Genomic DNA, 16,197 nt, shown 5'->3' with positions numbered 1-16,197 from the left:
GTGTGTACTAGGTGGTTATAAAATAAGTTTCTCTATTCAGGAGACCCTAGTGTCAAAATCATTAGAGATAGCACTGTAAAAATTGGTGGATATGTCATTTAGGGTATGGGGAAACGATTTGTAGAAGGGAAAAAAATTTAGTTCAAATTTCCACCACCAGGGGAGAAATTGGCACTGTAAACATGAGACAGAATACTTAACCTATGGTTGGATTTTAATATCAGAACTTATAAATCTACAGATATTGTTCTCTGTGATATCCTTCACTTGAGATGACATTCTGAAAATGCGGAGGACTGCATGCGACACAGTTTCATGTAGCATCTCATAGGGGTTTTTGGTTACATGCTGGTTAATGCTTACTTTCAAATCGATAAGTGTCTGTATGCCACAACAGTAAACTCTGTCTTTCAGATATCCCCATAGCCAGTAATCACAGGGATTGAGATCTTATGATTGGGCTGGCCAGAAAGGTCTCTAGAAATGATGAAATTGCTTCTGAGTGTTGAAAAGAGCAGTTCCTTCACTTGTCATCCAATGTGGGGGGCACCATCTTGCGTGAACACTACAGTCCAAGCATTGCCTTTCATGCAGAGCGAGAATAATGTGATCTCTTAGAAGGGTGCAGTACCGTACACCTATGGAGTCACGAGGTGTAGACTCTTCAAAGAAAAATGGTCCGATTATAACCTCTGCTGTGAATCCACACCATACTGTAACGTATGAACTTTGTAGTGGTTTTTCATGCACAGCAGATGGACAAGAATTATTTGGTAATTTTGTGCATTTACAGCCCCATGAAGAGTGAAGTGTGCCTCATCAGACCAAAGCTCATTCGAGCCCATGTATTATCAAGTTCCATACGAGCCAGAAATTGTAGAGCAAAGTCTACTCATTGCTGATCACAACTTTAGTTCTTGCACTACGTGAATCTTGTACGGGAACCAGTGTAAAATTATTTAAAGTACTTTACGTACAGTAGACCAAGGAAAGTTCAAGTCTCTTGACACACCTCTGGCACTACTGACTTGTAATGTTTTGCATTCTGACCATTGCATCCGCCACTTCATCCACTACCTCCATTCCGATACATGGTTGTCCCCTGCCTGGAATTACATCTAACTCCCCAGTTGCTTCAAATTTCTTTATTGGTTTTCGAAGTCCCCACTGACATCAAAGGTCCTTTATGCAAACCTTTAAGTTTCCAATATTCATGTAGTGCTGCACTAGTGTTACTGTTATTCTAGTAGAACAGTTTTACTAAAAGAGCACATTCCTTTTTTGTAAGAGCCATAATGATTATTGACGGTGGCGTTGGCCTTTCTGCATTTATCTAACCGGATGTCATTTCCGTAAGCAGCACGTCTTGAAGTAAATGACAACTTTTGTTGTCATTTACTGCAATAATTATAGCTTTATAATTATTGATTAATTTTGATGAAAGTATTTATCCACATACAGAAAGCTTCAATGGGTGTGTTATATTTATAAGCAAGAATGAAGCAATAGTTAAGGAGGTCCTGATAAATCTGCTTTTTGAATGTGGTTAGGCTGGTTTTTGTATACAACCTGAATTTATTATCATAAGAAAGGATCTTTCTCAGATCCTGAGAAAGGTATTATATCCAAGTTATCCAGTTATTATATGTCCATGATGGGGATCAACATAAGGCTGTGATTCTGCCTTGTGTGCAAATGCATGTTTTGATATCTTGTACAAATTTATCCATATTCATAGCTATGGATTTGTAATTACAGGCAAGAAGACCATTGGTTTAGTATATCTGTATCTAGCTTTGATTTGGATATTCTGGCAGTTAGTTGGAAGGAAATCAGCATGTGAGTTAATAACAATGGTTTGTGTTAATGTGATCCATGGTGGTATTATGAAATTTTAGTATGATGGTAGAATGCTCCTTATTAATAATATTATTTAATGACTTTAGCTTAACTCTACAAATGTCGTTTAACAGGTGGAATAGGTTATTTGAATTGAAAACTGCATGAATTTATATAATGCTTTTAGAACACTGTTTAGTACTGAAGTGCAAATTATGTATTTGCTGTACCTCTGTGTCATTGTTGTCCTGGTCATTTACCATCTGGGCAAAGTTGCCTAGTTTAAATTATTAAACTAGGCAACTTTGTTTATTATTATTTAATAATAATAATTTAAACACTGTTTAAATTATTATTATTTCTGGATTTTCTTTTTTTGTGGTATCCAGGTTTGTTTATACCTTTAACCATTTGAAATTTATCATAAATACAGCTATATCTTCTATACAGCTGGTGATGATACTATGGCTAAATTTGTTATTGAAGCCATAAGGATAAAGTGTCTTCAGTTTCAACATAAATATTTCTTCCTGTCTAATTCTTAGGATAGGGTCAGGTTATGATGTAGATATTAGTAAAGCAGTGCTTCTGGAAATGCTATTTCCTGTTCATATTTGCCATTTATTTTGCTGCTATTATAGTTGTTGATGTCAGATCTATGAAGATTAAGTCTTAGATGAAGTTTTTTTGCCAGTTTGGCCTACATATTTAATATTGCAAGTATGGCAAGTGATAAGATATACTACATTGCTCTCCTCCACAGTAGGTTAAAGTAATATGCATTGTGCAAGTTTAGTTATAGTTTTGGTTTGCAGTTTACTATGAAGCACTATTAGAAATCAGGATATGAAAAACATAAGCAGCAGAATGCTAAATAAGAAAGCAAAGTGTAGAAACAGTTTGCCTTTTGTAAAATATGTTCCTTTAGTTCAAGAGACAATACAAGTGAACCAAGATGAAGAAAAATGAGAGTGAAGCTAGAACAAGCTGTGAAACTGTAAAATTATATGCAAGTAGTGAAGCCGTTGGTGATAAAGAAAATGCCTAAATTTTGGCCAGATTTGCTTTCTTTGGATAGGGTAGGCTATTTCTTTAAAAATAAACTGAAAATTATCAGAAATTAAAAGTATAAAAAGAATATTAATCAGGGGGCAGAAAATATTTCAAAGGCCTTATGGAAAATCATTTTTATTTGGTGAATTAAAGTGGGTCAAATGAAAAATGAGAACGGTTGCTTTATTCAGAAATGACAAAAGAAAGTGGCTTGCTATATCTGTAAACTCTTCCAACACAATATACAAATTAACCAAGGAATACCACACCACATTTGTGCAGGCATAATACATGATAATGATTACATCAGTACGCATCAACTGCCATGTTATCACTGAAGTAGTCAATGCACCTTGAAACTTCTAAACAACCAGGAACAGATAGATACAGTAAGTGCTGTACCGGATGGGTACAGCACATACTAACGGGCATAAATTAGAGAAAAGGCTAGTTTGCTTGGAATTGCTTTAGCAGTACAAAGTGGTACATTCCAGGAGGTAACTTCCTTTAATGGTTAATATCTGAGAATAGTTCTGGGCATTTTACTTTTGTACTCAGGACTAAATAGCACTTTAAGGAGTGAAGATGCTAGAAAATCTTTGAAACGCTAGCATCTGTAAGCAAAGTTTATTGTCATTTTACCATTCTTATGGATTTCTTGCCTAAACAATAAGTGATCAGGTTAGAACAATTTATGAATATTCTAAAGAAGCATAGTACCTGTATACACAGAATACAATCAATATGGACATATACATATGGCTTATTATTATAATAACTTGACAACATAGTAATCAAATATTCGAAGCCATTGCAATAACGAGAGAGAGGTTGTTCTTCTTCGTGCACATAACTAAAGCCTTATGACTTCTGTTTGTTGGTATCCTTCAGTAATACTCTGTGGGAACAACGATTTGAATCTAATAATGACAAGAAGTTAATAGTTCATAATTAATTCCACAAAGACAATGAAGTGTATTTCTTAAAAGCAATGAATTCCTTCAACAACATAAATTCCGTTGCACCACATTTGTATAAACGTGAAATGTTAATAGTTTGTTGAAAAATAAGGTTATAGATATTTTTATACATGGCTTAATTATGTTATTTTCACCGGGAGGGGGTGAGCATTCTCATTATATAATATTTGCAATCTTTTTTCCCTTGGGATTGTCCCCTTCTACATGTATGTGGTGTGTGTTTTTTTTTTTTTTTTTTTTAATGCATGTGAATATAGTACTGTTCATTTTATTATTTAACACTTTTCAGTGGTGAAATTTAGTTAATGACTTAACTGTTTTATTAGGTTGATGTTGTAGAAGGTGCAGTAGGTGAGGATCCAGACCATGAAGAAAGTGAACGTGATGATCGAACAGAACATTCTGAACACGACAATGTGCCTCCAGAACACAACGATGAAGGTAAAATCTGTTAACCTGCTATTTTAATTTTTTTAATTATTTATTATATTATTTCTTAAACAGATTCTACTTGGCGAAAAATGTAATGATGAAATGTTATGATCATTATGAAACCAGTATTATCAGAATTGCAGATTTTTAAACTTGGTGCAGAGAGGAGGTTGCTTTAATTTAGTACAGTTTCACTTTTGTGCAGTTTTGAACAGTGGAACGTTCAAAATTTATTTATTTAGTGCAGATATAATTTTCTCTTTGTGTGGTCTCCTGACAAGAGACTTATGATAAATCTCTGTGTATCATACAGCTTCCCCCAGCTCCTATGCACCATGTCATGTCAGATCAAATATTGTGCTTACTTATTCTCAACCTTAAGATTAATTTGCCCATCACTTCAACTACTGTTACACCACCAGAATTCAGCTGAAGCTTAGTAACTCAAGTCTAGATTGCCTCTGTAACTGTTTACATATTGATATATGATGGAATTTTGTTGTGTATTTTGCCAGAATTGGTGTTGTTTGCACACCTTCATGGTTTTTCTAGGTTTCTGATCATGCTACAAGTAGCTGAACATATTAAAATATAGAAAAACTATTGATAATCAATTGTCAAAATTGCCTAACACCTTTTCTTACTTACATATTATCATGTGTCACACAGTGAAAATTGCTTATTACTGAATTTTTTCTGAACTGCTCTCTGAATTTTTTCTAAATTATTCATGATTCGTATTTTAAAGCAGTTCATTCCTCGTTATATTAATCGGAAAGATGTATTAATTGTAAAACTTGTTGTTCTTTAGCACCTTATAAAAGGATAATGTAATTGATGTTCATAATACTGTGGGATTAGCTGAATCTACTGCACACGCTATGAGGAAAAATGATCTGCAGTCAGGATGTAATTCCATCATCAGATGTGAAAATTGAGGCTTTGTTAATAAGTTGGATTGAAGACAGACCAAACAAAGCAATGAGTCCCTTTAGGCACAATGTTAATTCAAAATTCACTTTTTAAATCCCCAAAGAGTCTCTTTGGGAATTTAAAAAGCAAATCTGCATCTACTAATCTATTTGAAATTAATTAAAGTAAATTGAAAAGGCAGAAGCATATCATGAAACTTTCCAAGCTATTAGAAGAAGAAGGAGTAGAAGAAGAAGAATATTTACCATGTCAAGCCTTCAATGTAGAAAAGACCTCTTTTTTTAGAAAATAATGCCCAGAAGAACTTCTATTTCCCACTAAGATAAGTTAAACAGTTCTCTTAGGAGATAATGCTGGAGGAGATTTTAAATTGAAGCCCATGCTGTATATCATAGACAGATAATCTAAGTGTTCTCAAAAGGTATTAAAAATTTTCTCTTATTGTTGTGTTCCAATCAAATTAGAAGTGGCAGGTAACCAGAAAGACTTTTGAAGAATTGTGTACTACTTTTTCTGCTACCCTGCTGTAGAGAAATATTGCAAAAATAATAATATCCTGCACAAAGCATTCTTGCTGCTTGACAATGCCTGTGCACAGCCAGTAAATTAAACAAGAAGTCTGATGATATTAGATTTAAATTTCTTCCAAAAAATACAACAGCTTGGTCCAACTTATGGATCAAGGTGCAGTCTACACATTTAAGGCAAACTATTTAAAGAAAACATTAGCCCATATGATTTTCATGGAAAAGAAAGCTTTGGCAAGTTAGTGGTTCAAGAATTCTGGCAAAATTGCGACATTGTGAAAAACTAACAATATTAGGAATCTTGGGAAGAAATCAAATGTTCAGCATTGAATTTAGTATGGAAAATATGGACTTAAGGTATGTTTGATTTCCAAGGCTCTGATGACCAAAAAGCTGTAATAATGGACCGTGTTAAACTTTCACTAAGATGTGGGTTTCATTGAGGTTGAGGAAGAAGAACATTGATAGTGTTATTAAATTCACATAGTGAAGTTCTATCAAATGAAGGCCTGCTTGAATTGGAGATGAAAACAACAAAGGAACTAGGATGAGTTTTCACTTTAATTAATGAGATGCAATCAGTTATTGAAGAGATGGATTCTGTAATAAACAAGTTTGCATATTTGCAGGAACTTGGATCGATTGATTTGAATGTTATAGGGAGCAGTAGAAGTTTACTGTTGTGCAAAGTACATTGGAAGTATTTTTTTACAAAAATTTCATTATTGGCATCTCCAATGTAAGTAAGGCTTCTTGATAGTGAGGCCACCTCTAACACATGCTCCCCCAGTAAATGCATACAGTAATTTCTTCTTTTCAATGACTTTTTAATATATATTTTTTCTCACTTTTGTAGTTTATCTTTATTTTTTAGTTTTAATCGAATTATTATCTGATTTCTATATGGTTCTATACATAAACAGTTATCACAAAATATGTTAACAGCTAGACTACAAATATAAATAGTAACGTGGCAACTTTTTGTTATGTTATACATGAAAATCTCTAAATCAGAAGAACATCTTATCATTATGACATGTATTCTTATTGAAAAGTAATTTTTATTTAGTATAGTGATTTTCTTCAATGTATCTGCTGTATGCTGTTCTTATACAAACATAATATATAAAGTAGCTGGTGAAAGAGTGACATGCTAAGAAATGCACTAAAAAGCTTTCTGCTTGGTTCCATTATTAATGTTCTAATGTTGTGCACTTTTACTGTTAACCCATTATAAAGCATGAAGATTGCCCTTCTGCTGACAGGCATGGTATACATCAAACTTCTCCCTTGCTTCTTTTTTAAAATCAGCAAATATAATTCAGAATAGTTCACTTTTTGACATCCTGCATCTGTTATGAACAGCCTATTTTTTTTTTTTTTTTTTTTTTTTTTTAATTGTAAATGTATACAGCATAAATCCATCATTCTTGGAACCAAGATCATGCCAAATATTTGAAAATTCCAGTTCTTTGAAGGCTGTGCATGCAACCACAGTATTTAGAGCCACTCTATTATATTAGATAATTCAATATCCCTGATCTGTGCAAATATAATCTCTACAGAATGATAGTTGCTGGCATTAAACCAAAATGTTAACCCATACTGCCATATTTTTCCAGTGGATCATACTTGCCTAAGACAATGGTTGGAGTTTTGAATGCTGCCTCCAGGGGCGCCTCTGTAGCCAGGTGGGAAGGAGCAGCAGTGCGTAGCACACGCTTCTTGATTAGACTGGGGTTCACGCCCGTCACCACCAAATACGGAGGATATGCGGAAAGGTCATTCTGGGAATGACCACCGCATATCCCGGAGCAATATGGCCTTAGTTGCTAATGCTCCTAAAAACCAAATAACAAACAAAACAACAAGCTGCCTCCAGTATGGGTGTTGCAATTGGCCAATATTTTTTGTTATGAGGTATAAATAGTGTGGTATTTCATCAGTTCAAATTGCCTTGAAAACTAAATATATACCACTATACTGTTCTTACTGTTAAGTACTGTGCTGTGAAATCTTATTGAATGCCCTGCAAAATAAAATTTATATGTTGTATATACATAGTAACATTGACATACAGTGTTTGGAAATTATTAGTGGAACATCATACATAAATTGAGTACCTGTGGTACTTTTTATTTATTTATTTTTTTGTCCAGTTTACTTTTATTTTCCCTCTGTCCTTATATGATGGACTACCCTTGGACAAATAATCAAATTTGTCCAAGGGTAGATCATTATATGATATGTCCTGATTTTTGAAAGTTGTGTGTTTTTAAATATTTTTTTAAAAATGAACAGAGAGCCACACTCACTCACTTTAGCTTGCATTGAATAAGATTCACTTGCATACTCACAGAACACACTTTTTGCCCTACTCAGTATAGTTGGAATCAGGCTAGAAATAATCTTTCTAGCCTGATATTTCTGCATCAGGAATGAGTAAATTGCAGTGTAAGTAATCCTTTCAATCCTCGTGGAGGGATGTAATAGTAATTAATAATACAATACTGTGCATTTAGTTTTTAAGGTGATTCAGTTTCTATAATCATATCATGCTATTTATACCCATTAAAAAATACTGGATAATCACAACACCTGACAGGAGGCAGGATTCCAACCCTCAACCTTTATTTCTTAGGCAAGCCTACTATCTAGTCAACTAATCATCCAGCAGCACAAGTTCACATTTTGGCTTGATGCTGGCTACTATCATTCATTGGAGTTAAGGGATCAGAACTATATATTATCTAATAAAAATATTCAAATGTTATTTCCGACAATATTTTCAGATTATTTAATTAGCAAAAAGTATACTTATTTTTATTATGCAATGCAATAAAATGTATTCACCATGTATCATCAGTAAAATTAAAATTTTGTCTGTTATCATGTTAGTGCAATGAATTATGCTATCTGCTCACCTGAGCTTGCCTTATATAGAATACATACATAAAAAAATTATGTGCTATGTGACTATGATGCCATATTTGTGAAGTCCTGCTGTACTAGAATCTCCAGAGACTGTGTCGAATGCTCTCTAAAGCTTTTGAACTTCCGTTGTCTTGTGTTTCTGCTCTCAATACACCTTCATTCGAGTGTTTGCACCTGCACAAAAGTACCAATACAAACACTCTTTTGAAAGTGATTGCTCATTTTCTAAAAAAAGATTATCTTCAGTGTGATCAGTTGATATTTCTGTGCACTTTTTGATGTGATTCTTGTTTATATATTATAATTCTTTTTCATAAGAAATAAACTTTGTTTTTAAATTTTGTGATTAATATTATCTGATTGTCTACGCTGAAAAATGAATTTTTGCAATGAAACTTTGTCAAAATTTGAAAAAGAAAGCATTTTAATGTTAAAGAGTTTAACACTTTTTTACTATTTGTATTTATTTTAGTGGAGAGTGACAGTGACAGTGATAGTAATCCAGATAGTGCATCTTATCAGAGTAATCAAGACAATGCTAGTGCTCAGAGAAGTGCAACAACAGGAGCTACTGCTGGATCTGATGCAGGTGTGTGTAAATTGTTTTACCATGTCACTGGAAACTTCGTCCATAGAATTGCTGAAAACAGTAAAGGTACACAGTTGAATTTCTTTCTTCATTTTTACATCACCACTCAAAAATCTGACTTCAGCTTTTGGTAAACATAGTAGCAACCAGACAAAGTCAAAATTCATAGAAAAACTGTATTGAACTTTAAAAAAAACTCAGAACCAAGATCACCTTTAATGCATGATGGTATTAGTAGTAGTAGTGGTGGCATGTGATGCAAGAAAGCAAGCATATGAGCTTATGCAGCATCAGCCAAAAAAAAAAATTACAAAACAATCCCCTCTAAATATTTGTCCAGTTCCTCCTTAAATTCATTGAACCTATCAACTTCCACAACTACAGATGGAAGTTTGTTCCAGCAATTAACCACCCGCTGGCTAAAGGCAAATTTCCGCACATCTATTCTACATCTGTCCTTCCTCAATTTCACTTTATGCCCCCTTAGGTTCATAATCTGAACAAGTGGAAGAATCCCATCAGAATTCAGCGTGCTCAACCCTTTCAAGGCCTTATACACCTCAATCAGATCACCGCACAGGTGCCTAATCGCCGACCGGGCTAGCTGGGTGGGTAAAGTGCCTACCTAGCAACCCAAAGGTTGCGGGTTCGAATCCCACCTCGGGTTGGATCAGAGTACTGCAAAAACCTTGGGAGGTGCATTATGGCCACAGAAGCCGATACGCCAACAACTACAAAAAAAAAAAAAAAAAAAAAAAAAGGTGCCTAATCTCCAGCCCAATATTGCAATTTGCAAATATTAAGCCTCTCTTGGTAAGAAGATCCCTTCATTCCCCTCACCAATCTTGTTGCCCTTCTCTGTACATGCTCAAGCAAATCTACATCCTTCCTAAAATGAGGCCTCCAGACCTGCACGCAGTACTCAAGGTGTGGCCTGACCATTGCCTTATACAGAGGGATAATCACCTCCTTTTCTCTGCTAACAAAATTCCTGTATATCATTGACAACACCCCATGACCTGCCCTGGCAGCCTGTCTGCATTGCTCAGAAAACTTCATATCTGACTGCACAATTACTCCCAGATCTTTTTCATTTTCTACCTCCTTAAGTGTTGTACCACACAGTTGGTACGTTTCTCTGGGATTACTTCTACCCATATGCAGTACTTTGCATTTTTCAATGTTAAAACTTCAGTTGCCACTTCTCAGCCCATCTGCCCAAATTTTCTAGATCCTGGTGCAGTAAAACACTGCCATTACTGTCATTAACAACCCTGACAACCTTTGTATCATCTGCAAACTTCTACACTAAGCCTGATATACTTTCATCATATTTATCATTGATAAATATACAAAACAAGTGGACCCAACACCGAACACTGTGGGACTCCACTAATAACATTAGTCTACGAAGAGCAGCACCCATTGATTACTCCCTCTGTCTTCTCCCACTCAACCATCCTTTTATCCAGTGTAGCAACTTACTCTCAGCTGTATCATGTGACCTTTCTGTCGATCATTATATGATATGTCCGTTCTCATCTAACTGGACTCCCAGTAGATGGTTTCATGAATTTTTTTTTTTAATTTAATTCGTCATCAATCACATAGGTTATATGCACTTGTATTTTTTTTTCTAAAAAGTTACATTCAGCATACATTAATCATAAATTTTCTATTGTGTATATATGAATGAAAGCAGAATAAAAGAAATTCACAAAGTCATTTATTTCTTCAAAGTGATTGATAGGAAAGGTCACGTGATACTGTTGAATTGGCAAGCGAACATCATTGAGTAGGCCGTACTAACAGTTCACTATATGGCCAGTGCAGCGAAGTTTGCGGTATATGTATCAGCAAGAGCTGCAGTCGAGTAATTTTTACAATTGCGGAAACAATGTCGAAGAGAAAGTGTTACTGATAAAGCAGAGATTGTTATGATATTGACCAGGGTTTTAAGAAAAAAGATGTTGCGGAGAAATATGGCATACTTGCAAGCAGTTTATCCACGATTTTAAAAAAATCGAGAATCAATTTTAAATGCAATTGAAGGAGGAGCAGACAAGAAGCGAATTAAGTTGTGTATATACGAAGGTGTTGATAAAGCTGTTCTAAAATGGGTGGTGTAAATGATACGTGAAAAGAATATCCCAATATCGGGCCTAATAATTAAGCAACAAGCTCTGAAATTTGCACAGTCCCTTGGACATACGGAATTTAATGCGAGCACTGGGTGGCTAGATAAATTTAAGAATTGCCACAGAATTGTGCAAAAGGTTATTTCTGGAGAAAGTGTTAATGTAAGCAAAGAAGATTGCAACAGTTGGAGAAACAATACCTTAAAGAACATTTTGGAAGAATATGAGCATAAGAATGTTTTTAATGCTGACGAAATGGGTTTATTCTTTATAAATGTTTCCCGAATAGAACTCTTGCTTTTAAGGATGATAAATGTTTTGGTGGAAAACAAAGCAAAGAAAGAATCACTGTGCTAGTTGGAGCAAATATGACAGGAAGTGAAAAATTAAGACTTTTAGTCATCGGAATATCAAAAAACCCAAGATGTTTTAGAGGCACAAAATCTTTAAAAGTTGACTACACCTTTAATAAAAAAGCACGGATGACAAGTGATATTTTTGAAGAATGAATATTATTAACAAGCCTATAACAAAAGAAAAAAGGAAAATCATCGTGTTGGTTTCCTTTTTTCTTTTTTTTTTTTTTTTTTTTTTGTTAAAGAAAAAAGGAAACAAAGGGTGTTTCGTTTTTTCTTTTGTTATAGGCTTTGGCAGAAATACTGGCAGGATGTGCCAGACAACTGTCCGACACATCCTGCCAATATTTCTGCCAAGCTTAAAAGTGCGAAGTTGTTGTTTTTACTACCAAACATAACGTCGAAACTCCAGCCAATGGACCAAGGCATTATTAAAAATTTTAAATTTCATTATCGAAAGAGAATAATAATGAAGATTGAAGATTGTCAATAGAAACTTGGAGGTTACAATTAACCTTAGAGATTGCATCTCTGAACTGGCAAAAGTTTGGAAAAACAATGTCACCGAATATACTATTCAAAATTGTTTTTCAAAAGCGAGATTTGCATTGAATACAGAAGTCGAACAAGATGAACTGCCTCTTTCACAACTGAAAAACTTTTGGACATTATTAGAATCATCCGGAAACATCGAAAATGAAATAACACTGGATAGTTATGTTTATGTAGATCAAGATCTGACTACAGCAGAACATCCAAATGAAGATGAAATACTGCTGAACAGTGTTAGACGCGACCATGATTACGAAGAAATTAACAATGATGCTGAAGATGCATCAGAACAACCATTAGAAAAGCCAACTCGTGAAGAAATGATTAATGCTTTTAAAATGGTTCGTATGGGTCTATAGCAGGGGTGTGCAACTTTTTTCGTCAGCGGGCCGAATGAAATTTTCGCATCATGATGCGGGCCGGAATAGATTGAACGATTTAATAAAAAAAAAATCAAAACCTAAAAAATGTTATATTACTTGAATTACCAAATTATTAATGTATTTTTAAAAAAAATATCTGAATGTCCAATTATCATTGAAAATGCAGCATTCGGCATCAATTTTTCTTTTTTTTTTTTTTTTTTTAATTGGCTCATTTTATGGGCTATAAATTATATTAAATTAAACATTGTAATAATTAGAAAAGGCATAAAACAAAATATCTCGCACCAATATTATTTTTTTCAATAAGAAGTCAAACCCAAAGGAACTTCGTTCGATCGATGCTACAATGATAATTAGGAAATAACTCTTTGACGCTGCGTAGAATCACTTGGTTACTGTTGTACTGGCCGCGATTCCCGATTGAACCGAATTAAGCCGAACGTTTACGGCGAGTGTAGTCAGGTATGGATTTTCTATATTTATGCATTTACCGAGGGGGCCGGATTCAACATTGTCGCGGGCCGACTGTTGCCCACCCCTGGTCTACAGTTTTGTGAAAATGTTCCTGATAATATTTTTAATGCTCTGAACAAATGTGGGGGTTTCTTTGAGACTCACATTTTTTAATTGTACTGCGCAAACGAAAATTACACTTTTTTTTTTTTTTTTAATTTGTGATACTTACTGACGAAAATTGTGTAAACGTAATTTAAATGTGTTTTTGAAATAAAATATATTAAAAATAAATATAGATTCGTTTTCATTTTCTAATTAGATCACAATTTCTAATAAAAAAGATATTCTCTGTATATTGAAATTTCTCTATAATGAATTTTTTCACTGGCTTTATCGAATTCGTTATAGGGAAGTTCGACTGTATATGATATCAAAATTATTTTTTGCATCCAGTTCCTTTGTAACCACATCATAATAACCAATCAAATTTGTCAGACAAGACTTTACCTTAACAAACCCATGCTGTGTCTGAATTATTGCTGCAGTCTTGAATAGATGATCCTGTAATGCATATTTAACCAGTGACTCCATTATTTTACCCGGAACAGAAGTTAAACTAACTGATCTGTAATTACTCGTGTCACCCTTCGATCCCCCTTTGTGAATTGGGGACACATTTGCACATCTCCAGTCCGTGGGGACCTCCCCTGAGTCCAAGGATGCCCTCATAATTATGGCTACGGGTTTGCTTAGTTTCTTTGCCGCCTCCTTTAATATAACTGGATAGATCTCATCCACCCCAGGCCTTTCTTATGTTTAACTTCAACAATTTCTCCTCCACTTTGTTCTCAGTTATTACAAAATCATTAAGCGCCCTGTTACACTTTGATAACCTTCTGCCATTTTCAAACCTTAATAACTCCTCATGTGTGAATGTAGATGCAAAATACTCATTCAGTTTGTTTGCTATCTGAGCAGAATCATCAACAGTCGAACCATCGATATCAAGTGGACCAATCAAATTCATCCCCTTCCTTTTAGAGTTTATATAAGTAAAGAAATCCTTGCTGTTTTTCTTAGCATCCTTTGCCAAAGATTTCTCGTAATCTGCCTTCGCCTGCCTAACCTCCTTTGTGACTTGATTATAGACTAGCTTATATATATCGTAGGCTTCTGTGTCGCCTGATAATTTATATGCATCCCATGTTTTTTCTTCTCTGCCACGAACTTCATTAGTTCATTTGACAACCAGTTAGGCCTAAACTTTGAACAGTATTTCTTAATAGGTATGAAACATTTAGTAGCTTCCATTATTAATTCCTTAAATGCTTCCCACTTAGAATTTGCTGTTTGTAACATCATCAGTTGGTCCCACTGTACAGAATTTAAAAACTGTCTGAGACCACTATAGTATTGGCAAGTTTGGGAGTGTACTCTGTTTTGTCAAAAATCGCACTTAGTATTGGATACTGATTAAAAAAGGTTGTATTTTAACTCAATGTTAGCTGCATTTTATTTTATTTGCATCTAGTTTAGGTTGATTTTTAGCATATGCAAGTTTAACTACCCTGATATTGCCTATCATATCAGCTTTATTTGTTCAGCAGAATAAAAATTATGTATAGTATACACATAACATAATCAGTGCCTGTGACAAAACAGCATTCCAGTCCATTCTAAGGCCTGGTTTAATTCGAAGTTTAGTGCTTAGATGTTACATCTTACATTCATTATTTAATTATCACAGTAACAGCCAAAAGCCTTAATTTGTGATTTACAATTTAGGTTATAATAAACACATATATAGAGACATATACATACATTATTTAAATAATAAATTTTAAAAATATATAAACATCGGTAAATACAAAAATTAATTATAGAAATGCAATAATATTAAAAGTATAAAAAATAAATATAGCTATTTAATTTTAAAATAATAATAAAAATGACAGAAAAACATTAAAAAGCATAATTTCTTTATTTATCTAAAATTAAAAAATTATAATTATTCATATAAAAATTATAAAAATTTTATTTATCTTTTAGATAAATAAAATTTTTACTAGTTTAAATAATATGTATATATTAGTTGTAGATTGTAAATCGAGTTATGAAATTCACTTTTAATATTGGTTTTATAAAAAAAGAAACATGCTAGGCTTGTTTTCATTAAGAAATGTTGCAGTCATGTTCAAATATTCAAACTTAAGATTTCTTTTGAAAATTCTGTAATATTAAATGGATTTTTATCCCTCAGTGGCAAGAGAGGATAGTTATAAAAAATATAAGATAATAGTATTGAAGCATCATTTTTACCTAGGACTATAGAATATATTAATTTACAATCGAGCATATTTCTTCTGTCTTTCAGAGTGGGGAAATCTCCTACCATTCCTTATTGTTATTAGAATTGAAATCTTTACATGATTTGTAAGCCAAATACTGGTCTAATCAGGACTTGCACCCCTTCTGATATTTAAAAAGCCCGTGAAAAATTAGCTGTGCCATCAATGCCTTCAATAATAGAGTTAACTCTACGGTACTTGATATAAACATTTATTTTAAAATTAATTATCATTGACTACTTGGAAATAATATGCATGATCTGTTCACTCTTGTGACTGTTAAAATCTACTCCAGTGGTTTATATACAGGGTGTCTCAAAAATATTGGTACAAACGTTTAGGAGAGGTAGGTAACATCTAAACAAATGTGAATCGCATAGGAACCCATAAATACCGGATATTACAAGACTACCGGATAATCCTAATCATACAGCCAACACGTTTGATCTTTTTCTCAAAAACAACCCTTCTAAGTGAGAGGTCCTTTAGGCACTTCAGACCACAACTTGGTGATTGTCTCTTCTCCAATGGCGCCTTTATCTCATGGCTATTTCCAACCTTGTGTTGTTTGGCATTACAAGAATGCAAAATTGGATGAACTGCGAGATTCCTTTTCTTCTTTTCCTTGGTCGGATTACTGTTTCAAAACTTCTGATGTCAACGTTTGCTCATAT

The 16,197-nt window shown here is 33.9% G+C and overlaps 1 protein-coding gene across 2 annotated transcripts in view; it reads left to right on the top strand.

Annotated features, from left to right (window-relative positions):
* Positions 1-16,197, top strand: part of hyd (E3 ubiquitin-protein ligase hyd) — a 670,489-nt gene that overhangs the window by 422,821 nt on the left and 231,471 nt on the right. For both annotated transcript variants that reach the window (XM_090375987.1, XM_090375986.1), the window contains exons 30-31: positions 4,199-4,313; positions 9,171-9,287. In XM_090375987.1, the coding sequence (XP_090232113.1) occupies positions 4,199-4,313; positions 9,171-9,287 (232 nt within the window). The remainder of the gene's footprint in view (positions 1-4,198; positions 4,314-9,170; positions 9,288-16,197) is intronic.

Source organism: Mastigoproctus giganteus, chromosome 6 (genome assembly GCF_048544385.1).
Source record: "Mastigoproctus giganteus isolate SK-2022 chromosome 6, ASM4854438v1, whole genome shotgun sequence".
NCBI classification, from domain to species: Eukaryota; Metazoa; Arthropoda; class Arachnida; order Uropygi; family Thelyphonidae; genus Mastigoproctus; species Mastigoproctus giganteus.
The sequence above is the reverse complement of the archived record's forward strand: the minus strand, read 5'-3'. Positions and strand labels throughout refer to the sequence as shown.